This window comes from Sus scrofa, chromosome 6 (genome assembly GCF_054392235.1).
Source record: "Sus scrofa isolate SSC_HxYL_T2T_F1_AM1 chromosome 6, Sscrofa_HxYL_maternal_Yorkshire_Landrace_v2.0, whole genome shotgun sequence".
Classification (NCBI taxonomy): domain Eukaryota; kingdom Metazoa; phylum Chordata; class Mammalia; order Artiodactyla; family Suidae; genus Sus; species Sus scrofa.
The window spans coordinates 155,272,605-155,300,254 of record NC_139388.1 but is presented as its reverse complement, the minus strand read 5'-3'; the positions used below and the strand labels follow the sequence as shown (position 1 = coordinate 155,300,254).

The window sequence follows — 27,650 nt, the reverse complement described above, 5'->3', positions numbered from 1 at the left end:
TTGGTAAGAGGTGGTTCAACACTTTTCAACAAAGGAGAAAACCCTAAGTGTCCAATGACATAGGAAGCAAAGGAGGCTTGCTCTATGGATCTTGGAAGCTCAGCTTAGAAAAGAAGCCTCTGAGTATCAGAAGCTCGTAAGCTTCTTTAAACGAGTCAGAGAAATAACCATCCCCAAACTCTATTTAAATCTAGTCACAGGGGATATGGACTTACATCTTGACAACCACGTGTTTATTGTGCTCTGTACATACCTCTGGGTACCACCTTTCTATCCATCTTCTCTCTATATGTACAGGACTTTGGCAGAGTCCTTAAAAAGGCTTGTTTAAAGTTCTTCCTGTTCTATGTAAACATATCCTCACCTCCACTATCAATGTCTCATGTGTCTGTAGTGCATTTTCCAGTAATGGGGATGGAGCTTTTCTGAGGTACTATAGAGGAGCAGAAATACCATGTGCAACTGTTGAAGTCTGAAGGATAGGAGTTCAAATCCCCACCTTTCCCAACACTAGCTATGTCTCTTCCAACCCCAGTTTCCTCATCTGTAGAAAGTGGGTGATAAAACCTAGCTGGCAGGGTTATATGAAATCAGCCATGATAAGCCTTACCACCAAATAAATTGGAGCCTTTTATTATCTGCCAAACCCCTTATCTCGTGGAAGCCTCTAGGCTTGACTAATGAAGAGATATGTCTTCAGGACATGTAGGAGCTACTCAGGCCCTCCATCAAATTGATGTCTTTAGGTCCATTGTCTCGCCTCCACTCCATGGCCTGAATGTAATGCCTTATGTAAGAAGATACCCATCATCCTCTTGGGCCCAGACTCAAGCATTCTTTCAACATGATGGGAAGAAATGTGGATGTGTCTTGGTAGATCCAGTTCAAATGGTTGCATGTTCACTAGCACAGTGTTTAAAGATTTTGGGGGAAAGAACTTCAGGAGAGGGCTCCCAAAGTTTGACATACGCAATTTGATACTTAGTTTTTAAATCCTAGGATGCTAGGAATATAGACAAAACAAAGGTTTTTTTCCTACGGATGGCATAGAGAGGTTTTTATCATCATAAATTTTAGCCCTTATTTGTAGTCTTTTCTGGGGTTTGCTGAATTCACAGTAATATGTTGCTTCACAGCAATATATCAGCTGACCGTTTCTACTTTATTATTAAATAGTGGTAGTCTGGAAAACCTGCAATTTAGAGCATGAGAGAAGCCTCTCGAATTGAAAATCTCAAAGCCCAATGGTCCACACTGGGAAGAGATTTAAGGACCCTCACAAAAGAAATCCTCTTCCATTCCCTGATTGCTGAACCAACTGATTAACAAAATACAAGAAGAAAATCAGATGGAAGACCAGACTATACCCTCTACTATTAGAGAATTTATTTTTTAAATACAGGAAATTGTGTCTCTTAATCCTGAAACATTAGACAAACCCACCCAAGTTGCTGACAGTGCAGGACCACTGCAGGCTTGTGTGTGTGTGTGTGTGTGTGTGTGTGTGTGTGTGTGTGTGTGTGTGTCTGTGTGTGTAGGGGGTGGGGGTGGGAGGAGATCTGTCCTCCCATGTGGAGTTGAGGGAGGTCCAGGTGGCCCTGTGCTCCCTGCCAGCACCTGTCTCACCAAGAGAAAGAGGTGAGGAAGGGGTGGGAGGAGTCACGTCCAGTTTCTACTTCCACTCCCTGTAATAAGTGAAGGAGTGGCTAGGGGGCCAGAGTCTATGGGAGGGAAAAGATATCCGGGGTGAAGTAGGTCCTATCCCCTTGACATTCATCTTTGATGACTACCTCCTTTCATTCATTTATTCATCCTTCATATGCTGAGCATCTGTCATATGCCAAGGCCTGTGTTAGCTGCTTGAGATAGAGATGATTCATCCTTGCTCTAGAGAAACGTGGAATTTATCGCGGGAGACAGCTGGGACATGGGCAGTTCACACGGCAACATGAGGACAGAGGGATGCAGAGGTGCCGTGGGAGGACATGGGAGGGAGTTTGGTCCAGGGGCGGGGCCTCAGGTTAGATTTTTTTGGAGGAAGTGACTTCTAAGTTATTTAGCAGGAATATCATTCTGGTGTTTTAAGTCTGAGAGAGAAGGTAGAACATCCCTTCAGAAACCAGCTTGTGGGTGGAAGGAGGGAGTGTCTAAAATTGGAGTCCCACTGAATAAAAATTAGAGCAAAAGTATCATTTCATAAATTCAGTGCTTTCCTAGAAACTAAAACCACAGGATAGTTGGATCCTGTTTGTCTCTGTCAGTTTATTAGGGCTCAGCTTTCGCAAGAGGAAACATCGTGGCAGATGTTCGACATGCCAACAGTATGTCTGAAATGGAAGCTTTTTCAAAAACACTGGTCGTATAACCTAGGCCAGCCTTTGCTACTGATGGGTTTAAGATGACTTGTGACAAAATAAGATTTTCAAGATAAAAGTGGGAAATCATGCCCAAGATCTTCGGTTACCAGTTTTTCTGGACCCGGGCTCCCTTATCTGTTAATGGAAATAATACTAATTTACACACCGTCATAGGCAGATTGTCTGGACCGAGGTGACAGATGCGCTACGCTGGAGACAGTTAAAAGTCCAAGACATCATTTTTAATGTGCTCTTATAATGACACACAAATGGATGCCAGCCTAAAGCAGAATATGTATTTTTAAACTAATCAGTTGCCTCTGGCACCAATATGTAACTTTGCAGCTGTGGCCAGGAAAACAGAGGAAAGGCACATTTGGGGAGAAAACATTTGCCTATAAAATAAATGTATTTTAGTGGGAGAAATCCTTACCAGTGGCTTAAAAAACAGAGTAGTTAGGGTGGAAATAACAGTTCTGTCTCTCAAGGAGAACGTTCATATTGTTGATTCGTTCGAAGAAAGGTTGATATACTTAATGCCAGCTCTTTTTAGGATACCATGACAAAAAGTAGGAATAACCAGAAAGAGTAATTCACCACGGATGGATTCCATCCCCGCTGAGTAACTACTTTTGTGGGTTTAGATACCCGGTGAGAAAATATCACTTCTTTCATTCATTCAGTGGGTAATGATTGAGCATCCACTATGTGCCAAGCAGTATCCTAGATGCTAGGATTGTGTCGGAAATGATATAAAGTCCCTGGTTGTGTGGAGCTTTCGTTTTGGAGAGGAAATAATGATAATTACAACAATAGTAGGTAGGAATGATGGAAGATGGTGGGTACATAAGTGCTATGTAGGAAAAAGAAGCCCAGACTAGGGACTAGTGGGGGAAGGATACAAACTTAAATAGGGGATTCCGAGAAGGCCTGTCTGAGAAGGTGCAGTTTGAACAAGGTCTGACAGAGGGGAGAGGGGGAGCCATGAGACTGTAGGTGCTGTGGGGGGAGAGCTTTCCAAGCAGAAGGAGCAGCCAGCCGGCCTGCCATGTTTGAGGAACAGCCGGAGGCCAGTGTGGTGAGACCAGGGTGAAGGACTGAGTGAAAGTAGGGGGAGGCCAGGTCTGAGAGGCAGCGTGGATGGAGGTGGACCTGTCTCGGAGCAGAGGGCAGGTGGCAGATGTTGGAGGTTCTTCCAGGCCATTGTCAGGACCTTGGCATTTGCTCTGAGTGATATGGGGAGCAAAGGAGTGTTGCTACCTAGGTTTCAGCAGAAACACTTTGAAGGTCTTGTTGAAAATAGATTTCAGGGGGCAGAAATTAAAGCAAGGGACCAGTTAAAAGGCTTTTTAAAAGATCAGTAAATACAATGAGTGTCTTTTCTACATGCCAGCCACTCTTCTAGACATAAGGCATCCAAAAGTGAACCAAGCAAATGGTCCCCTCCCCTTGGGGAGCTTACGCTCTAGATGGAGGAGACAAATAGTAATCAACAAATAAGTGAATTAGTAAGTTAGAGACTAGTAAGTACAATGGAGAAAACTGACACCATTAGGGAGTGGCGGTGGGACACAGTTGTCATAATTCAGGCCAGAGTTGCTAATGACCTGTTACCAGAATGAGGGCAGTAGGGGTGGTAAGTGTTCGAAAGGTAATGCTGATAGGATTTACAGACACACTGGATGGGGGTTGAGGGAGGGAAAAACTAGAGAAGTCAACGACTTCTAGGTGTGTTGACCTGAGCAATTGGAAGGTTGGAGTTTCCATGAACTGAGATGGGAAAATGTCAGGAAGAGCAGTCCTGGGCAGTGGGTGGGGATCCGAAGCTTGATTTGACCAAATTATGTTTGGAGATGCCTACTAGATATCTTTCTGGTGAGACTTATTTATACTAACATCCTACCTATTGCTGTTCTTTGAGATTTACTGAGTTTTTTGTATATGCACCATCTCATTAATTGGGAAGGGACTCCTTTTCAAACATGTAATGAAACGAATGGGTATTCCTACAAATCCTGAGGACGACGGCTCAAGAACAGGAAAAAGCTCTTGTTATATTTGGGTCTATTTGTGGTATGACGATTCAAAATGCACTATTCATTTCCCTAATTGCATTGTAAGAGTCAATATTTTTTTTTTACAATAAGTTGGCACTGAGCTCATACCATAAAAATGGACTTTTCCAGAAAAGAAATTGAAGATTGGCATCGTAGCCTAGAATTATAATGAAAAGAAAAAAAACACTTTGAATTATGATGGAAGATAAAACATGCATATTTTCCTTTTTTAAATTAATTGGGAACACAAAAACTCAATTTAAAAATGCATAAAAGACTTGTAAACAATTTTCTCCATGCCTCCTTACCACGAACTTTCGATTTTTTTAAACTTGAATTCTATTAAATTAGAAGCATATAATGTTTCCTTTTTTATTTTCATATCTCTGATGAGTCTTATATATATTCATTTTTTGAATGAGTATGAACCTGTTAGCCAAAAACATAACAATAATCTGTGACCAGGATTGAAATTCCTGGTATGAAAATTAATATATGTTCAATGCTTTTTTGTTAGCAAAGCTCTTTAGATATATATGTTATCTTATTCCATCTTCCTATGACTCCGATGAGGTCAGGATTTTATAGACAAGGAAATTGAGATTAGAAAGTAGAGGTTATTTTCCCAAGATTAGAATCCCATCGGAGTTCCTTTCGTGGTGCAGTGGCTAACGAATCCGACTAGGAACCATGAGGTTGTGGGTTTGATCCCTGGCCTTGCTCGGTGGGTTAAGGATCCAGTGTTGCCATGAGCTGTGGTGTGGGTTGCAGCCGAGGCTCGGATCCCGAGTTGCTGTAGCTCTGGCGTAGGCCAGTGGCTGCAGCTCCGATTCGACCCCTAGCATGGGAACCTCCATACGCCACCGGAGCGGCCCTAGAAAAGGCGAAAAGACAAAAAAAAAGAATCCCATGGAGCTTGGTACTAGCTCCTGCTGTAACCACATTACAAAGCAACATGACATGATTTCTGGTTACCAGGGAACCGCAACTGCCTGCTCTTGTCCGAAATTAATGTCAGCACAACAAACTCTTGAGCTTTTATTAATGTGTCTGCACTTGAAAATTGTTTTTATATGTATTGTCTTGTTTGAATCCTCATATTAATGCTAGGAAATGTGTACTTTATACAGCGTGAAGAGATAGGTAACTTTCTCAAGGTCACTCAGCGAGGTATGGCAGCATCATGAACCTTGAACCTGAAGTTCAGACACTGGCCATAGCTTCCTACTGAGCTTCTTTGCTTCAGCCCAGTTTTCAGGTTAGCAGTGCAGACCCTATGGGAGAAGAATAAAGGAAGGTGTTAGTGGTCATTTTTACTCTAGTGTGGATTGGTTTCTGTTGCTGAGACTAACTCTTGTTAGCAAGGAAAGGAAGAGAGCAGAAGATTTGGTGGGAGATAAAAACAGCAAAAAGGTGAAAAACAGGAGCTATGGCTAAAGGTGTATAAGGTAGATTTTCTTCATTCCCAGGGTCTAGAGCTTGGACTCTTGATAAATCAAATAATGACAACTCTCTTTTTCACCAACTTTTTTTTTTAGTATATAGCACATTGTTTAAATGCCATAAGGATTATATTTCCTCTTTCAGAGAAGAATCAGTGGATAATGACAAGAGAGAATTTTTTTAAGTTAGTGGCATCCTTTCTCAAAACAGTTTTTCATTACTGGTGCCTAGATGATTCCTTTAGTCTTGAAGTTTTCTAAAAAATTTACATTCAGTGGAATTCACTCTTTGGTCCAGGTCTGTGAGTTTTGATAACATCATTGATTCTTGAGGCCAACACCATAGACACGATGCAGAACAATTCCAAAGAACCCCTCCTCTTTCTTATCTACTCTTAGGTCAATGTCTGCTGTCACTTAGGGCCAGGGTGCTTATTTTGCTTTGATCTCTGTATTTCCACATTGATTTTAATTCTTCTGCCAGCACTACTACTATCCCCATTGTATTTTAATTTTTGATAGTCTTCTGAATTAGAGACTCATGTAAGTACAGTAGCTTAGTATATAATAGTGGCATTTGATATTGGAAGAGGGAAAGGGATTTATTCAATAATGTATATTGGGATGCCTCAGTAGCTGACCAGAAAAACTAAAATTCCTTCCACCAAAATAAATTGCAGGTGGAGCAAAAAATACATAGCATATATATGTTAAGCCTTAAAATAACATGGAAAAATGTAGAACAAATTTTTGTGGCATATTGGAGTGAGAAAGGGCTTTCAAATAATATATAAAACAACAACAACAACAGAATTCATGAAAGAAAAACAGATACCTTCTACTCTAAAAGTATTAAAAATATATGCATTGGGGAGAAAACACTATAGACAAAGTCAAAAGACGGTGATAAGATGGGGAAAATATTTGCAACACATGTGGAAGAGGGCTAATATATAGTTTTGGTTTTTTTTAAGTCAGTAAGAGAAAGACCAACAATCCAACAGAAAGACAAGAAAACCATATAAACGTAGAGAAATGGAAAATGTTTGAAAGATGTCTCATTCATTGTATAAAAACAATAACAATGAAAACTTCAATGGTAGTTTTACCTGTCAGATTAGCAAAGATCAAAAAGTATCTTGACACAATCCTGGTAGGTGTATGGGAAACAGCTACTCTCTTATACTGTTATAAGACTGTAAATTGGTTCAGCCTCTTCAGAGGACAGTGTAGTTATACACACACACACACACACACACACACACACACACACTTTTTTAAAAAGTGTAAGCCATCCCAAGAGCTGGACAAGTGAGCAAATACAAACATCAAGTATTCATTGCAACAGTGATTATAATAAAAGATTGGTAATACCTAAATATCCATCAATATGATATGCCTTTTAAAGATAAGGACAGGTGTCTATGAATTCATGGAATAATCTTTTTTGTTTTTTGTTTTTTTTGTCTTTTGTCCTTTTTTAGGGCCACACCCAAGGCATGTGGGGGTTCCCAGGCTAGCGGTCAAATCGGAGCTGTAGCTGCCGACCTATGCCAGAACCACAGCAACGCAGGATCTGAGCCGCGTCTGTGACCTACACCACAGCTCACGGCAACGCCGGATCCTTAACCCACAGAGCAAGGCCAGGGATCGAACCCCCAACCTCATGGTTCCTGGTCGGATTCGTTTCCTCTGTGCCACGACGGGAACTCCAGAATAATCTTTTAAGTTTCATTAAGTCAGCCATGGGGAGTGCTAAGAAGAAGTGTGTAGAGAGTACATTCTGTGTATTGAAGGATGTAAATTGGTTTATTGGGGGTTAGCTCTTTAGTACCTTATGCAACGAGAATGAAAGATACTACTGAGGTTTAAATCCCCTTTTATGTCCAATATGACTTACTTAATTTTTAAAGTATTCATCTAATGAACTAAATTTCTTCTTTATACCGCAGAGGGTCAAATAGTGACCACAACTCACACACTGGGAGCAAGGAAAGGAGGTGGTCCATAAAATTCTTGGCAAATTGTATACATCTAGCTTTTAGCTGCACTAACCTGAACCTTGGATGTAATGGTAAAAATATGTGCTCTCTCTGGTAAAGAATAATACTCTTTTTTTTTTTTCCTCACAGAGAGCACGTAATTTAGTGCAAGTATAGCATTTTCACTCTTAGTAGCCATTACTGGGTCTCAAGTTCTGCTTTAGGAACCCATTGGATGCAAATGCACACATGGGAGTTCCTGTGGTGGCTCAGTGGGTTACAAAGCTGACTAGTATCCAGGAGGATGTGGGTTCCATCCCTGGCCTCGCTCACTGAGTAAAGGAACAAGCGTTGTTTTGAGCTGCGATGAAGGTCACAGACGTGGCTTGGCTCCCACGTTGCTGTGGCTGTGGTGTAGACCAGCAGCTGCAGCTCTGATCCTACCCCTAGCCTGGGAATGTCCATATGCCGCAAATAGGACCCTAAAAAGTGAAACCAACCAACCAAACAAAAAAACCAAATGCACACATGCTGACCTAACTCATAACTTTTGTGGAGTATTTCTACTTTGGTTACAGTCCAAGTTTTTAATGTCTAAATTTGCAAAGGAAAAAGAAAAAATATTGAAAATCGGGCACTTTGATAGCTATTTTCATGCACATTACCCTAATTGCGCTGGATTGTATTTTCATATGCAAAATTGGAATTTAGTTGGTCTCCTTTTAAAAAAGAGGGAACTGAGAGTGAACCAGAATTCAAATCCAGGTCAGGATTTGAATCTAAAACCTGGTGATTTCTACTCCACCAGGAAACTTACTGTATTTCAACCTTTCCTCTGAAAAATGCTAAGGCACGTTATAAAGAACTTTTTTATTATTCCAATAAAAACTTCTGGATACATTGAATCAGATGAAAAACAGAGGAAAAAGAGCAGGGAAAAAAAAAAAGAAATGAACTTTGTAAAAAAGAGTGATAAAAGAGAACAGGCAGCTGATGACTGCATTCATTTAGGTTATCATGGCCCATTTAGGTCTTATTTTTGCCTCCATTTTTTACTTTTTCAGATGACAGAAATGACAGATGAGTTTTAAGATTTTCTCAGATAATGTACGGCAGTGTGGGAAACTTAAAAAATATAGAAAAGTATTAAAAATTATATTCTTCTATAATCAACTACTTTTAACATTCTGGTCTGGTTTGCCCCCATTTTTTTTTTTTTTCTGTACCTGTTTCTGTGTATATAGACACACGCTCATATATGATTGTGGCCTAATGAATATAGTATTTTGCATGTTGTTTTCTTAACTAGTATGTTATATCTTTTTTTTTTTCCCTTTAAAAAAAGCTATGAAATGTGATTTTAAATAATTGTTTCTGGAGTTCCCTGGTGGCTCAGTGGATTAAGGATCCAGCATTTTCACTGCTGCGGTGTGAGTTTGATCCGTGGCCCCATAACTTCCACATGCCACAAGCGCAGCCAAAAAACAAAATAACGATAATGATAATAATTGTTTCTTATTCCCCTACCATAAAACACTAACTTTTGTCCCAACCTATGGAATATGTTCCAGCATATCATTGAACATCTATTTTTGTCCTCAACTTGAATGATTTTATTAGGATAGATTTCTAGAATTGGAATTAATAGTATAAGCAATTTTCCTCTTGATACATATTACCAAATTGCTTTTTATTTATTTTATTATTATTATTATTATTTTCGTCTTTTTGCTATTTCTTTGGGCCGCCCCCGCAGCATATGGAGGTTCCCAGGCTAGGGGTCGAATCGGAACTGTAGCTACTGGCCTATGCCAGAGCCATAGCAACACGGGATCTGAGCCGCGTCTGCAACCTACACCACAGCTCACAGCAACGCTGGATCGTTAACCCACTGAGCAAGGGCAGGGACCGAACCCGCAACCTCATGGTCCTAGTCGGATTCGTTAACCACTGCGCCACGACAGGAATTCCCAAATTGCTTTTTAGAAAATCATGCCAGGAGTTCCCATTGTGGTGCAGCAGAAATGAATCTGACTAGTATCCATGAGGATGCAGATTCAATCCCTGCTCTTGCTCATTGGGCTGGGGATCCAGTGTTGCCATGAGCTGTGGTGTAGATAGCAAATGCAGCTCAAATCTTGTGTGGCTGTGGCTGTGTTGTAGGCTGGCAGCTGTAGCTCCGATTCAACCCCTAGCCTGGGAATTCCAGGGTGCAGCCTAAAAAAGCATATTATTTGAGTCCAATCATAACATTAACCCTTGAAAGAGTTTGAGTATTATTTTACTTAATTGGTCTCTGATTGGATGATTTTAGCATTTTTCTTCAACCTTTTTAATATAAAATAGGGTGGAATTCTGGGATTTTCCCATCTTACTGTCTAAACCTCTTCTTAGGGTTCACTCTCTAGTTTGCTCTTACGGAAAGAGTAGCCCATTAGATATGAACCCTTAGTTAAAGAGCTAGGAGTATAAGAGTAAATACTATTTATTATTCTGAACTCTTCGTATTTAGAGGCTCAGAGAGGTTAACTGGCTTGCCAAGATCAGATTTCTAGCAAGAGATTTAATGGATTCAATCCAGGATTTTCTGATTCTAAAATCCATTTTTCTATTGACTACATTACACTGCTAAAATATAAAAATATTATTTGGGATTTTCAGGTTCGGTTGGTCTTTATTTTATTTAAGATTAGAAATTACAGGAAGGGATTTTAAAATCACTCATAATCACAGTCTTCAGAGATACCACTTTTTGTGCATATTTTCCAGTAGTTTCCTGTGCTCATTTTTTATTGTACTTATTTTTATTTTATTTTTTTTTTGTCTTTTTAGGGCCGCACCCACGGCACTTGGAAGTTACCAGGCAAGGGGTCGAATCGGAGCTGCAGCTGCTGGCCTGCACCACAGTCACAGCAACACCAGATCTGAGCCACGTCTGCAACCTACACTACAGCTCATGGCAACGCCGGATACTTAACCCGCTGAGCAAAGCCAGGGATCAAACCTCGCATCCTCATGGTTCCCAGTCAGGTTCAATCCGGCTGGATCACAACAGGAACTACTCTGTGCATATTTTTAAAACATAATTAATTATGATATATGTGTGTGCATATACATATTATGTACATACATATACACAGTTGTATAAACTAATTTTATTCATTTTATTGCATGTGATAAGCATGTCATGGTGTTAGTATTATTTTAAAACATGGTGGCAATATTCCAACACATGGCTGAAACGTTAACTGAGCATTTGGTTCTGACTTGTTGCGCTCATAAGTAAAGCTGTAAGGAGCATCTTGGAGCATACGTCTTTATATGTACTTTTAAGTGTTTGTCGAGGATATGGTCCTAGAAGTAGGTTTCCAAAGTTATATAGCCTTTGGAGAGGCTGCAGAAGCCATTCAAGAAGGAAGGGAATCCAATATATTGATCTAAGTTTCTTTTTTTAGTAAAGCCCAGCTGAATTCAGGGTTTGTTCCCTGTGGCTCTTTAATATAACTTTCACTTGTGCCTACCCATCTGTATTATTGCTTCTGATCAATAAATATGGTCTATCAGTTGAAAAACACACAGCATACTGGTAACAATAAATGACACAGAATTTGGATGAATCCTTAGAAATAATTTTTTTAATTTCATAATGATTTTTATTTTTTCCATTATAGCTGGTTTACAGTGTTCTGTCAAGTTTCTACTGTACAGCAAGGTGACCCAGTCACACATACATGTATACATTCTTTTTTCTCACATTATCATGCTCCATCATAAGTGACCAGATATAGTTCCCAGTGCTATACAGTAGGGTCCTATTGCTAATCCATTACAAAGGCAATAGTTTGCATCTCTTAACCCCAAATTCCCAATCCATCCCACTCCCTCCCCCTCCCCCTTGGCAACCACAAGTCTGCTCTGCAAGTCCATGAGTTTCTTTTCTGTGGAAAGGTTCATTTGTGCCATATATTGGATTCCAGGTATAAGTGATATCATATGGTATATGACCCAGCAGTCCCACTCTTTGGGCATATATCTGGACAAAACTTCCCTAGAAATTTAAATGAAACAAAAATAAAGCCGTATTCCTATCCTTTAAAATTTATTTAAAATTATTATGAAAAAGTATATTATAGGCAGGTTTAGTAGACTTTTTGCAAGCAACAGCCATTGTAAAATGCCTCTTTTATCACAGATTTTGGTAACGATGTCAAAGCAGCTCCAGTTTACAAGTTGCTCCGATCCCCTTCTCTCTGCGTGCACGCATGAATTGTCTTATACGTTCCTTTCTGTATGATTAACCCCCAAATCATGATGTTGCTTGAGCCCCTACCCCCTATGTAGAGCTCTAACACAAGCAGAAAGACCAGCAGAGCAAAGCCATCTGCCAAAATTGATTCTTTTCATGATTTTTGTGAACTTTTGGCACATTAAACATTTGATGCAAATTGTTACCATACATGTTAAGTAATGCTAATATATTAAAGTTCGAATTCATTAGCTTTTCAGGAAGAAAGCTTGTGGGTATGTTTATTCTGTAATAATTTGCTAGCAATAAGTAGGCTTTAATTTCATGCCCTGAGGGCTGTGTCTTTTTTCGTTGCTGTCGTTGGTAGCTTGTTTGTAGAGACAAAAGAGCTACAGAGATAATAGAATGAGGAAACTGCACAAACGAGATCAAAATAATGGAAATTTAGTGTGGTTATCTTCAGGATTCCAAACATCTGGATGAAAACTACAACATCCATTCGATCCCATGGGAATTTCTAAATCTCTGAATACTGGGTCCTGTGTCAGCAAAGGCTGTACGTGTTTCCTTCGATATATAATTACATTAATAATGCTAACCCATGCCCTGTAAACTTGTCGATACTGATGGATTTCTTCAAAGGAAAAACACTCCAATATCCTCCTGCATTTCTTTTGTGACCTGGCAAGAAAGAGTGCTGCTCAAGTTCCCGAATGACTTCAATTGTGATGGATTTCAGTTAGAAACTAGCCGATGCCTTTTCTAATAGTTTCCACATTTTTTTTAAGAAATGAACATTTTCTCACAGTTTTTTTTTTTAATAGTACCATTTAATAGTGCAGTTAAGAGTCCAGAAACCGTTTCAATTAGGTATTTAGTCATCTCACTGCTTCAGTCTGCAACGGAATGCATTCTCATGCACTGTCAGGTGACAGTGATAAATTTGTAATAAAATGGCAGCTTGAAGACACAGGGATGTGCGCAAGCCTGCATCCCTAAACTTGTTTAGATGACTGCTGTCCGTTAACTAGCACATTCCTGGGCAGATAGTGGAATCACGATGGGTCTAGCTGAATGAAATTGAATTTTTAACTAGTATGTTTAAAGGGAAGCCCCCACATGTGACTACGTCTGCACTTCTGAACACGAAGGGCACAGGTGAAGTGCGTATTGGTTTGAGATACACGTGTTAGGATGCCCAGTGGTCTTAATGGTGTTTAGAATGGAAATTTGGCATCTTTGTTTACTTCATAAATCACTTCTTCCTCTTCAAAGAAAAATTCAGTAGACTTTTGCGCCTCCATTTTCAAACATTCAAGTCTGTGATCCTTACATTTTTATATTTCCCGACCTGTATGACAAAGTGTCATTTGCAATGTCCCATCTTTTCTCCTTTCCCTCTGAAATGGACGCCCCGGCCCCTGCCTCTGCTCCTTTGCTTGTGCTGCTTTCTCTGTGGCCCCCAATCCATCTGCACTTGTCAACCAACACGTCTGTTACAGCCTATCACAAACGCCGTCTCCAGCTCTATGTCAGAGCTTTTCCTGTTCCCCTGCCCGGTGTCACTTTTCTGCCCTTTACCACCCCACAGATTTTTATTTATATTACTTTTAGGCACTCATATTTTCATTTTTCTGGGCTCATCTCTCCCCACCAGACCAGCATTTTGAAGATAGCGGCATGTCTGGCTCACCTTTTTATCTCCCGTAATTCTCAGCACAGAGCCTGGCACAGAGCGAGTGTTCACACACTCGAGACAGTCAGAGGGAGAGGCAGAGAGGGAGAAGGATACGGGATCAAATTCTGATTTGGTATTATCTTAAAGAAATCTCAACTGACATTGGTACAGATATTTTAATATCCTAATATCTTGTTTTTCAGTCATATTTTTCCCCCAAACAGGAAAGCTCTAAGCATCTTTTATTTAAAAGAATTTGACCCCTTTCTTAACACCCTGGTCAGGGATGATTGTTGGGTGAAGGTTAGTATGGACTCAAAACTGATGCATCTGGAGAGGCCATGATTCCTCTATCAAGACACATCCCTTATTCCTTCTCATTCAGGAGGAAAAAAGAACTTAGACACCCTGGGAACAACAGTTGGAATTCTCTTTGGCTTGTACTCAGTCGGTTACATCCATTTCTGAGGACATAGAGGCTGTTCTTCCAGAGAACACCTGCTCGGTTGTAAAAGGCAGTGCTAATGGGTGACCTCTGCCACCCTCCCTGCCCATCCCACAGTCTCCCTAGAGATAGACTCTAGCATCCGCAGAAGCTTGAGCACATGTAAAGAAAGAACTGTTCATGAACCATTTTTCCAATTGACCATACTGAGGCCAGACTTGTTCCACTTAAGTGAAGGATTATGGAATTAGCAATGCATATGATAAGTAGGCAGCACAGAAGGATATGGGATCAGATTCTAATTTGGGATTTTGATACTTACCCCTGTGGCTAAGGCTAAGACTGTTGGATAATCTGAAGAAATACGTTAGAAAGAGAAAAAACTATGATCAGATTAGCCCAAATAAGAGCTGGTGGAAGCTTCTTATAGGAATGTTTTTCCATAATGTTGGGAAAATGGTCCATGGTGATATTGCTCATGTAGGTAAAATGGCTACTAGAAAAAGCGAACACTGTTTCAGAAGCAGGCAAATAATCAATAGTTTAATTTCTAATAGTCGTGTTTGCCATAAGGACTTTTACAGAGAGATTATATAAGCAAATTGATTTCCCTGTTGACTTTATCAGAAAATCATCAAATACCCCTGAATCTTCCCTCCAGAATCTTCGAAAATGCCTACAATAATTTTCCCAAAAAATCTTCTGGATTTCATGATTTCCTGAAGCTCCTCCTGCAGCATTTGATTATTGCTATTGTAAAAAGGCAAAAATTATAATTACGAAGCATATGAATGTGGTATCATAGCATAGTAAACACACTTGCATATAATTAATTACCACATTGTCCCTTTTATTTGATTTTATATTCACGCTGAAAGCTCTTAACTGGGCATGTGTAATTGATTCACCGTGGTGTATGTGGTTGTTTTAATAAAAAGATTCAGCTGAGATTTTTGCTCAACAAACTCCCTCATCCCACTGTTTCTTTGGGAAAATCAAACTCAACTTATGTCATATCATCCCTGGAATGACATCCTGTTATAGGTGAACACTCTGCCTGTTGTAGCTACAATAATGGAAGATGAGTCAGACTTTCTTTCTTCCTTCCCTTGTTTTTCCTGTGTCCTTGATTTTTCCCAGAACCAGCTTTCTATAGAATAAATTTCCCTGGACACTTTTTGTTCCACTCAGTGACTTGGGTACTTAGAGACTTCCGGATTTTTGTAGTTGTAACGTCCTTTTTAAAAAGATTTTGATACCAAACTTAGGGTTACCAAAGGGGAAATTGTTGGGGGAGGGGTAAATTAGGAGGTTGAGATGAACGTATACACACTGCGATGTGTAGAATAGATAAGTAGCAGGGACCTACTGTATCGCACAGGGAACTCTGCTCAATCCTGTGTAATGACCTAGATGGGAAAAGAATCTGAAAAGGAGTGGATATGTGGATGTGTATAACTGGTTTCACTTTGCTGTACCCCTGAAACTAACACAACATTGTAAGTCAACAGTATTCCAACAAATTTTTTTTTTTTAACCACCTCTCTCAGCATTTCTCTGTTTTTAAAAAGCCAGAATAAACTTTGGAGCAGTTTTAGTCCTAAGAGAGCATTAAAGGCCTTCTAGGGTGTTTTGAAACCCAGACTGCAACATCTGTCTCAAGACTAAAGAAGAGATACTAGCCAATTGTTGGCCTCATGGTACTTTTGAGTGGCTAAATTATTCGAATGCTAAGCCATCTTTCAAAATGGCAAAATTGGAATTCCTGTTACAGTGCAGCGGGAACTAATCTGACTGGTATCCATGAGGATACAGGTACAATCCCTGGCCTCCCTCAGTGGGTCGGGATCTGGCATTGCTGTGAGCTGTGGTGTAAGACGGCAGCTGTAGCTCTGATTCGACTGACCCCTAGCCTGGGAACCTCCATGTGCCAAAGGCGCTGCCCTTAAAAAAAAAAAAAAAGGCAAAATTATTTATGTCCGGCAAAAATAGAGGAGATGTAATACAGACCTTTCCAAATTGACTGCTGTGTATGATCAAGGGAGAACTGTCTTCACACACACAAAAAGAAGAGCTAAAAGGCCATGTACCCCAGGATCAGTCAGGATGCTTGTTTCGGATGCACCAGCATGGTCAAACGCCGTAGGAAGTCCTGCCGTGTGTCTGCAGTGACCGCTGCAGGCATGTGCACTGCTCTGCCAGGACCACAAGCCAAGGCCTTGGGGTGCAGCATCTGCCATCCATCTCTCAGTCTTAAAACCTTAGCTTACTTTCCATGGCCTTCTATGCTCAGCCTACCTACCTGGTCACCTACAGTAGAACATTTTTTTCCCTCCTAACTACTAACAGGTTTAACAGGTTCTTTTATCTACTGGCTTCCTCCTTATCTCTCCCACATCCTCTTTGTGCCCTTCCAAGCAGGTAAACTCGCTACCAGGTAACAACTATAGCCCATCCTTTTCAATATATAACTTTCTGTTGAGACTTCTGAAAGCATTATCAAAGCAGAGCAATAGTCTGAATGAAACAATAAAGAGTGTTTTGCGGAGCTTTTTAAAAAAGTGAGTTTCCCCCCCCTCTGGGGAGTAAGAGGTACACACTGAACAGCTAAATGTAGAGCTAATTCTCAGATCTGTTGGGGTTAGTCTAACATAGGATGGGCCGCGGAAGACCTCAGGACCTTGACACTGCTAGACAGGAGAGCTCGTCATGTGTTTAGAACATTTTCTTTAAAGCTGTTATGGGACAAACTCTTCTAAAACAAATACCACAACAAAAAGTTCTTCATTGGAGTTCCTGTCATGGCTCAGCGGTAATGAACCCCACTAGGATCCATGAGGATGGGGGTTTGATTCCTGGCCTTGCTCAGTGGGTTAAGGATCAGGCATTGCCCTGAGCTGTGGTGTAGGTCACAGATGCGGCTCGAATCTGGCATTGCTGTGGCTGTGGCATAGGCCGGCAGCTACAGCTCTGACTCGACCCCTAGCCTGGGAACCTCCATGTGCCATATAAAGGGCCCTAAAAAAGACAGAAGACCAAAAAATTTAAAAGAAGGTTATTAAGAGACGTGAGAGGACCTTCTCATTCCTCCTCTGTTCCATGCTGACTTCACACAGCCACACCGCATGACCGTCACAGCTCTATGTGGGTGACTTCGCTCTGACCACAGATGACCAGTAGGACTGGGCCAGATTGGTGGGAATTTGATCTCTAGACGTCGTTAACAAGGGAAGCAAGAAGTCTGAGCCATGCTGTACGAGACAGAAGATGAAAGGAAGAGAAATAGATGATGTCAAAAGTGGGGGATGGGGGAGTCTGGCAAAGAGATTTGGTGTTATTCTCTCAATTATCTGTGTTTTTAAGAAATGCAAATCCTTTTCATCTCTTAGATGGTGCATTAGGGCAGAACATGTAGGCTTTTTACAGATATTGTTAAGAAATTTGAAATGAAGCAATAGTCTATCTAAAACTCCTAGTAAAGAAAGAATGTGGATAAATCCTAGGACTTTGTGGTAAAGACATGGATGGAAGGACACCCAAAAACGAAATGCTCATTTGGATTTATGAGCCAGGGAAACACCAAAGCCACAGAATTTTTTCTCACTAAACTACAGTGAAGCTCTTAAATATAAAAACCAACCACAGAAACATTCATGTGCTGTGGAAAGAATGGTAGGCTGAAGTGTGGTCCCTGAGGTTCTGGGTTTACATGAGATCTTGATGGTTTGTGCCTGAATGGAAGGGTTCTAGGGTGAGAAAACTTGTTAATACTGTAAGCACATTTTGTGCATCATAAAATTCTAGACACTCCACCAAGCCTGTAAAAACAGCTGCTCTAGGTGGTTTTCCACCCCTTTTCTGGAGAACCCAATTCCTTCTATAGAGACTCCTCTTCCAGGGAGTTCCCATTGTGGCTCAGCAGGTTACAAGCCCGACCAGTGTCCATGGGGATGTGGGTTCGATCCCTGGTAAGTTGAGGATCTGGCATTGCCACAAGCTGCGGCGTAAGTGGCAGACGCAGCTTGGATCCTGCATTGCTCTGACTGTGGTGTAGGCTGGCAGCTGCAGATCCAATTTGGCCCCTAGCCCGGGAATGTCCATGTGCCACGGGTGCAGCCCTAAAAAAAGCAAAAAAAAAAAAAAAAAATTAAAAATTAAAAAAAGACTCCTTTCCATAGTTTAGAGAGAGGCACAGGAACGTTTCCTGATCTTTAGGAGGGTCATAGTGTGAAATCAAAGTTGTAAAATGAACTGCTTTCCTTACCTTTCTACCTAATTTCTTTCTCCTGTGCTTTTAAAGACTAGGATTTCTCTTTCTGACCCCCGAGCTCATGTTTAACTCAGAAAGTATACTTTGCAGTACCCTGCATGTTCTCATTGGTGTGAGGGAAGGAGAGAAGAGCCCCTCTGAGCACCAGTTTGACATCGTTTTATTCCAACAGTCTTTGGAATCCAACACCCCTTCCCTTTTTGACTGTCTAAAATGCCCCTGCTAGCCAGATCCCTCTGCTAGCCCAGCGTTTGCACATTTCCTTGTTAATCAGCTGCGTAGGCTCGGAGACTGTGTGTTTTTGGTGTTGTTTGTGTGTGCAATCTCGTGCTGCTTCCTGAACGCATGTGTCCCTTCCCTTCACAGCCTACTCGACACCCAGCACCTCCCCCGCAAACCGATTCGTCAGTGTTGGACCACGGGATCCAAGCTTTGTAAATATCCCTCAACAGACACAGGTGGGCCGCTCTCATCTTTTCTGTATGTGGTGCAGCTTGTTTTATTCATCAGGTGCATTGTAACTTGTCTTGGGCACAACAGGCTGCTTTTCCCAGCCCCTGTTCGGTCCCCTTTCCTCCCCACCCTCACCCATCCCGGCCCTTCAGCCACAGAGCTCTCGGGAATCGTGGAAAACAGTGTCTGCAATTTTTGCTTCTCGTATTGAAGAGGAGGGCTTCTGTGCCAGAGCTCCTTTTGCTGTGGGAGGAAAACTTCCCCAGGGCTAGGTAGCGTGTGCTTCCCCCGCTTAAAAGTTCGTGTCTCTCTGCGTGCAAGCAGACAGAAGTAGGCCCCCAGCGAATCTGGCAAGTGCGCTCTGGTTGGGGTGACATCAGAGTGCGTGCCGGGAGTGGGGGGGACCAGCCACTCTTCTGTACTTGTTATAGGGCCACAGGAACCTGGCCGACTTTCTAAGAGGAAGAGAAAGGGTTCCTGAGCCCTGTTAAGTTGCTGGTGATGGTGCAGAAGGAGGTGTTCGTTAGCTGGCCCCCGAGGGATGGGAAGGGATGTCTGAGAAAGGATTGTCGTGTTTGGAGGTAGGCAACGGGGAAAGGAGTATGCCGGGACATCTCGAGTTTGCTTTTCCACGGATAGTTGTGTTTTGTGCTAGTATAGGCCAAGGAGAAAAAAACAATCTCTTTTAAAAGTTTAGAAATGGCTGCTGTTAAGTGAGAAATGGAGAAATGCTTGGAAGGCAAAGGTAGTAGACAGAGAGATACTTAGAGAGGTGTGAAGTAGAATTCGATGAAGTTCTGGAAGAAACGACTCCCTGATTTCCCAGTGAGAACATGATTGTGTATTGTCCTGATTGAAGTACAGAAAGTATTTTCTCTTTGAGGTTCTCAACACGGTGTTTGAAAAAATTCTCTGAGCTATTTTGTGCCTGTGCCTGGGTGTGTAATCTCCAGATGCCTAATTTATAACTATTCATCTTTGTTTGTAACACTATGAGCAGGTGCTTATGAAGGAGATAGATTTGCTTCCTTGGGTCCATTTGCTTTCTCCGTAAAGGGTTTTAGTTTATTGCTGTGTCGACAGCGTGGGTTAAACTGCATTGCATCTAAAGCCTTCCTTACACCAAAGCAGGGTCACGGAAAGTACAGCCTCAGAGGAGGCAGCTGGGAGGAGAGGGGAAGCAGAGAGGGGAGGGGGAAAGTTAACTCTTGAATTTCCCGCTTCTGCTGTTTCTGCTGAAACTGGCAGGTACAGGGCACCTGGAATGAACATCTCCTATTCAGTACCTCCCGTAAAATTGTTCAAGTTTATTGCTTATTTTGCTCTATCTTCAAATCCTTAACCGATGAATTTGAATAACTGCCTCAAATGCTTTAAAATAGAAGAACGTTTCCTGCTGTACTTTTGGCTCACGTGGTCAAGTTCAGTGAGAAGGGGGGAGCTGGGGACAGTGGCTTTATATTGGATGATTGCTTTTCTCAGAGCCCCAGTGGACTCGGGTGACTTCATTAAGAGCCTCACAAATGCAGTTTGGAAATGTCCTGTTTGTATTTTATATAGTATTGTGTCTATAAGTTGTGATTCACAGCTCTGAAATTGAACCCTGCGTTCCATTCAATTTGTTTCTCTATAATCAGAACGTGTTCTGTTCCAACATGGCTTTGTTTCACAAATGCCTTATTTAACCCAGAAACTGAGTCTTCATGATGTTGACCACAAAAATGCAATTCTTAAAAGTCCAGATTTTCTACGCATCTGGATGAATGATGTCATGTAGACCCAGTTTTGGCATCTGGAACTGGATTTTTTGGGTTTCCGTTAAATATTTGGCATCATCGGGGCAACAGCTTCAATGTTTCTCATCACAGTGACACCTGCCACATTGGCTTGAAGAAAACCATCCCCAATTGTCTTATGAGAAACTGTGCTAATGGAATTAATTTTTTCCCCAAAAAAATATATCCTGAGATGAAAATTATGTACTCTTAAGTATTTTAATATTTAGATGTATGTATTAACTCTTTTTTTTAAAAAAAGGAACTACTTCCTGGAGCCATTTAAAGTGGTAAGCATATATAGATATAGATAATAAAAATCATATTTTAAATGATTTTATTAAGAGGACCTCAGTTCAGAAGAGGAATTTTTTAAGAAATAATTTGAGTGTGGCCTGCAGATTAGTAATTTCCTGGACAAACTTGCATTTTTCTATATAAATATTTTTGTTAAAGAGGCATGAAATTTGTACTAATTGAATTACAGGAAAAGTTTTCTGGGAAAGTAAGTCTGGTTTCTACCTTGAAATGTAAAAAGTGAAGTCACCCAAGCAGTTGCTTGAGCTTTATAAATGCCGAGGAGATATTCTGCACATAAATCCATAAAAAAAATAACAAAAGAAAATGGCCTTCCTTTCTCCCAAGGAAAACTTTTTAAATGCTTGAAGCATCAACCTGTAGAAGACAGATTAGATATGGTCTCTGTTTTTTCCAGCAGATAGAATTTGAGCTAACACATAGACATTTGAAGTAGGTGGCTTTCAGTTTATCATAAGACCTTTCTTAAAAAAAATAAAAGGGTTCCTGTCGTGGCTCTGTGATAAACCAACCCAACTAGTATCCATGAGGACACAGGTTCAATCCCTGGCCTTGCTCAGTGGGTTAAGTATCTGGTGTTGATGCCTTGAGCTGTAGTGGCAAACCCGCAGCTCAGATCCTGTGTTGCTGTGGTTGTGGTGTAGGCCGCAGCTACAGCTCTGATTTGACCCCTAGCCTGGGAACCTCCATATGCTACAGGTGTGTCCCTAAAAAGACAAAAGAAAAAAAAAAAAAGAGTTCTTTGATGACAGGTAGCCTCTATTTATTGAGCCTTTTCACTGTACTAAGTACCTTACTACATTATCCAGCAAATCTTGATAGTCACCCAGTAGGATATATATAATTAGCTCCACTTTATAGATGTGGAGGCTGAGGTGTAAAGAGATTGGTGGTTTTCCCAAAGCCATGCAGTGGTGAGGAGTGGAGCAAGAACGGATCCCCAGTTCTATCTGGCTCCAAAGCCTGTACTCTCTAACCACTGTGCTGCACTGCCTGTCAGGCTGGCGAGCTGGTGAGCCCCTTTCCCTACAGATACTCAAACGGAGACGGATGCTCGACTCTCAGGAATACCACTGGCATAATCCCTGGTTTTAAATCTGAGATTGCATTAAAATCTAAAAGAATGGAAAGCTAGGTCTCAGAGAAAGATTTATACACCCACGTTCTTAGCAGCATCGCTCACAACAGCCAAAAGATGGAAACAGCCAAAGTGTCCATTGACAGTAAGTGGATGAACAAAATGCGATGCACCCATTTTATTCTGTAAATTCTAATTTCATGTGGTATCATACATATATTCAGTCTTAAAAAGGAAAGGAATTCTGCCGTATGTTCCGTCACGGACGGGCTTTGAAGACATTTCGCAAAGGGAAAGAAGCCAGCCACAAAAGGACAGATGCTGTGCCACTCCACTTAGGTGAGGGACCTCATATAGTCAAATGTAGGTAGGGTGGCGGCTGTCAGGAGCTGGGGAGAGGATGGAATCGTTATGGTTTAAAAGGATCGAGTTTCCATCCTATGAGATGGATGGGGGTGATGGTTGCTTAACAGCGTGAGTGTCCGGAACACCACGAAACTGCCCGCCTAAGAATAGTGGAGATGGTGGGACCTTTTATGTTATGTGTATTTCCCCACAATTTAAAAATTGGAATCCTTCGATAAATGGTAACAGCTCTTTCGCCTCTTGGGAGTCTAACGCTCTGTAAAACAGCCAGGAAGGGTGGACTGTTTATCAGTAAAATCCACGTCATTGTGGGCTGCCCTCTCTGAAAGCACTAGTTCTCGGGTCCGATCCATAGTAGTGGGTAGTCAGCAGATAAACGTTGGATTTAAATGATTCATAAGGAAGTTGAAAAATAATGACTTTTTTCTGATTACAATCATGATACATGTTAATTGTAGAACATACAAATGGGAAAAATAATAAAAATCACCTGTAGTCCTACTGTTAACATTTCTGTATAAATCCATCCAGACCGTTTCTACGCATACAAATATATTGCAAAAGTGAGATCATATTATATACACTGTTTGGTAACCTGCTGTTTCTTTCCCTTAACAATATATTATGGCCTTCTTTCCATGTAAATTGGAAAAATTGAATATTGGCTTTTATTGCACCTATTCATCATCTGTAATGATTGGTAGGGAAAGATAACATGGATAATTGAAAGCCATTTTTCCTCCTCCTTCCCTTCTAGTCTGTGTTTCTTTTTTTTTTTTTTTTTTTCCTCCAGAGAATTCCTCCCTTCACTGAGACAGAATTGCCTTCTCTTTAGCCTTTTGCCTTGAGCTAGTTTTCTTTCAAACTGCCTTCCAGTTGCGCTATGTATCTCCCCCCAGCTTTGGGCTCTGTTTGAACATTCCTGCCAAGTTATCCGTCCCATTCTTCTGCCTCACGTGTCTGCTACCTCTGCTGCTATCATGATTTGCCTTTCATTTTCCTCCTCCTTCTCCATTTTGTAACTCATCATTAACTTGGGCGGGGGGGTGAGGGGACGGCGGCCACTTCCCTACAGCCCTTATCAGCACACTCGTCTGTTCTGAGAAGCCAGGACCACTCAGCCCACCTTGACGCTCCTATTTTCCCATGTTGTCCCATGAGAGTTGATATGAACATGTAGAAAAATCTCTGGGCCACAGAGCATTTACTTCACTTGGGAGACTGTTATGTCCCCTGCACGTCCACGGAGTGAGAGAGCACGCCATCCTCTTAAACAGCTAAAAGCCAATGGCCATTTCAGTTGCATCCCATAATTTAATCTGATCCCTGAAAACGAGGGCCATTAAGAGGAGGCATGTATTTAGAGAAAAAGAGTTAATGTTTCATCATCAGGTAATAAATAGAAATACCAATTCCCACACAGAAGGACTGGGCAAGGAAGTCATTTTCATTCAGGTTCTAGTTTAATCAGAATGTTCAAATAAAATGCTTAACCTGCAGAACGCCAATGAGGACTAATGCTTTAAAATGAAAAATGAGTGCAAACAATATTAAAAACAAGCATTTCTTCCCTGCCACCCAAATCTATCACTGTTCTGCATCAACAGAATTGTGGTATCTGAAATGCTATTTAAAACCAAATTACCATTTGGGTTATTAGAAGAATCGCTTGGCATGGCATGGGCCTGATTTGTTGACAAAAAGGCACAGGTGCTGTAACCTTTGCTTAATAAATCATTTAGCTGCCTGACTTGCAAGCAGTGTGCCTGCCTTTGCTTCATGAAATTTACAAATGTACGCACAAGCCACACACTTCACTGTGCCGGAAACCTGCTGATCTGGAGAGGTCCCTGCATAGCTAAAAATTATGGCCTAGCACCCTTTGTCTGCCTTTGGTGGGGGTGCAGGAGGAACAGGGGGAGGTGGTGGATAGGGAGAGTGTTTGGATCTGTTGCCATTCTGTGTCATATTCCTGAAGCTCAGGCAATCTGCAAAACTTCCTAAGTTCCTTTCATCAATCACTCATCATTTCTGACTATATTCCCAGCGCTTACAGAATGCAGGGAATAACAGTTATTGAGTTGTTCAAAGTCTAATAGAGGAAACAGATGTAAAAAATTATAGTAATGACAACAACATAAACAATGCAGCGTGATACATACAGTTAATTGCAATCAGTGCAGTTGCAATAAGGATTTGCCCAAGAGGCTTCAAGACCACAGAGTTGGATTGAAGAACTTTCCAAATAGGGGAAGGGGCAGAAAAGGCTAGAGAGTTTTTCTATCTTTGTCTAACTTTGGTTTTAACTATATGGTTCTGATTTGTATACATTTTACCTTTGTTTTGCCTACCTTCGATTTTTGCCATGCGATGGTTGATAAGGCTTTATTAGCCCATCTTAAGATTAGGGACACACTGAATTCTGGCTTCTTTGGACCAAGCAGATAAAATTAGAATCCTTCCCTGATGCTGACTTATCAGCCAGAACCGCCCCTCCCTTCCCTCCTTTCCAAGAAACACCGCTCCTTGCGTCACATTCTCACCCAGGACACCAAGCTCACTTGAGATTGTGCTGCAATTAGCTGAAGCCCTTCCCAGCCTCCTCCCCACCCTGACCCCAGCTGCCTGCCTGGAGGAGGGTAGGCACCCCACAGAAGTTCAAGGAGCAGCTGGAGAATTGCAAAGGCAAGAAACTCAGATTTCCTTAGAGGGAGAAAAAATATATATATATCCTCCCCCTTCCTGTTAGAATTAGATCTGAGCATTTTTGTTACAAAGCCCATGCGGCTGAAAACTCTCGAGATTGGAGAGGAATGGCAGATAAAATTCCGTTTACTCCTGACTTTGGACAAAGTTAATTGGCCAGACGGGCACTCCGTATTAACCTCTGCCCGGGACCAGGTTCTGTGCCTGCACTCACTGCAGGCCTCAGAGCCCTCTAAGTTTTGGTGCTATTAGCCCTATTTTGCAGGAGAAGAAACTGAAGTTTCGGAGAGTACACTCGTCCCATGGCAAACGAGGTAGCTAGGATTTGAACCAGTCTGTCTCCAAAGCTTCTCTCTTTCCCAAATACTATCTGCATCCTCAACTGTTCATAGTGAAAGGTGACTGACCATTTTCTCCTGTGGTCTAATAAGATCAACTCCAACTCATCACCTTACATCAAGGAATGGGACTGATGCTGCAACTGGTTCTTCTAAAAGAACCTGTCACAGTTTCCTGTGAGTTTTTGCCTCTGTGAAATCAAGGCTGAGCTTGTTCCCGCATCCTCCCTGGGAAAAAGACCTTTGCTAATGACATTAGTCTGCCCCTGTGAGAACAGCCCGCCTCTGCCCAGAGCCCCCATAGCAGAGCAGCTGAGATCCTGAGCCTTCTTTCAGATCGTGGCTAAAGCTTTATTTCATCACTTAGAAGTGGTAGTATGTGTGCTTTGTTTTTTGCAATTAAAATTTTTTTTTCTTGGTAATTCATTCAGTTTTTCTAGCCTGGTTTATTAACTGTAAAATGATGATAACTGTATTTATATACCTCCTGTGGTTGTTTTGAGTCTTAAATTCTGTTAGTGTAGGGAAAGTAAATGTTACTCCTGTTAAACACTAAACAAATGATAGTCCTCATTCTTTGGCTGATCTCAAACTCTTCTATCTCAGCCACGTTTTCTGTATTACCAAATATTTTCTCGTTGGATCTTAAAAGCAACCCTTCGAAGTAGGCAGAGCCATTGTTATTGTTATCCCCATTATACAGACTTAAAAACTGAGGTTAAAAGAGAGAAAAGTGGGGGGTTCCTAACATGGCTCAGTGGAAACGAATCCGACTAGCATCCATGATGATGCAGGTTCGATCCCTGACCTCGCTCAGTGGGTTAAAGCTCCAGCATTGCCGTGAGCTGTGGTGTAGGTTGTAGTTGCAACGCGGATCTGGCGTTGCTGTGGCTGTGCCGTAGGCCAGCAGCTACAGCTCCAATTCAACCCCTAGCCTGGGAACCTCCAAATGCCTCGGGTGCAGCCCTAAGAGGAGAAAGAAAGAAAGGAAGAAAGGGAGGAAGGAAAGAAAAGTGACTTCCCCGAAACCACATAGCCAGGGGTTGGTAGAGCCAGGACACAAACCTGCTTCTGATTGCAGAGCTACACTCCCCTCAGCATGCTCCATCAAGGAAGGGCTGTATGAGACTTTCAGCACGTCCTCACGGGCTGCTGTATGGATATGGGCAGAACCTGCCTGCCAGATGCTGGCTCTAAAGTAACCATCCAGCAGATTAGGACAAAACCTGCACAAGATCATTATCTCATGGATTCTTCCAGTGAGCATCTGCCCTAAAGGTACTCCAAAGCCTCCTTTAGTTGGGCACATGTGCTCTTGCCTGCACGCTGTTGCTCGCCTTAAGCCAAACTGTGCCCCAAAGAAGAAGAGACATCCCAAGGGGCACCCATGCCTCTGAGGGTGCTAAGGACTGTGGCAAATGAAGGTACCCCCAGAATCTTCAGGGAGAGAAGGTTCTCTTATGCCCTTGGCTCCAGCCATGGGCATTGAATAGTCAGCATCACCCCTGCCATCTGCTCCCTCCTCCTGTAGGCAGGAGAGGTTCCCACAGCTTCCTAGCCCGGACGCCAGCCCAGCCTATAAGTTCTTGCCACATTCTCTTCACAAACACTTGGCAGCTGACTCATGGACAGGCTATGAGACAGTCTTAAAATAACGATTGTCAATAAACAGAACTTTTGTCTTTCAAATTTTAATTTGGCAGCACATTTTAGTCATCCTCAGCCGCAAACATCACTTCTGGGCCAAGCGAGAGCATCAGTTCTAGGCAGTGGTCTCTTTTTCCCTCGGTTCTTATATTTTGGAGATCCCATCCTGTTTAACCACCTGTTTTGGTTTGCAGTTAGCCTTTTTATTTCTTTGCTTTTTGGCTTGCTCCAAAAAGATTTGGGAAAACATCTAAGTTGAAGTGAATTGATGAGCGTTGAAAGAATTAAGGTGCTTACATGGGATCTGGCATACAGTAAGTGCTCAACAAATAGTAGTTTCTTTCATGCTTGCTTCTTTCAGTGTTAAAACAAGATCAGTGGCAGTGGAGAAGGGGAAGATAAAAGGTGATTTTGCAGGAAATTTTAAAGTTCATGGAAGAAAGGAAAAGGACTTTAAATTAGCCCTTGACATTGTGGGAAAAGTGACATAGA

At 41.6% G+C, this 27,650-nt stretch overlaps 1 protein-coding gene across 28 annotated transcripts in view; it reads left to right on the top strand.

The window, feature by feature from the left end:
- Window positions 1–27,650, top strand: part of NFIA (nuclear factor I A) — a 598,742-nt gene that overhangs the window by 540,803 nt on the left and 30,289 nt on the right. For 12 of the 28 annotated variants that reach the window (XM_084964865.1, XM_021097779.2, XM_084964867.1 and 9 more), the window contains one exon: window positions 18,844–18,935. The exons of 6 other annotated variants lie outside the window; for them this stretch is intronic. In XM_084964865.1, coding sequence (XP_084820991.1) covers window positions 18,844–18,935 — 92 coding nt within the window. Of the gene's footprint in view, window positions 1–18,843; window positions 27,536–27,650 lie in introns of those variants that run through there. 10 more of the 28 variants (XM_084964864.1, XM_084964863.1, XM_084964875.1 and 7 more) reach the window with 2 other exon arrangements.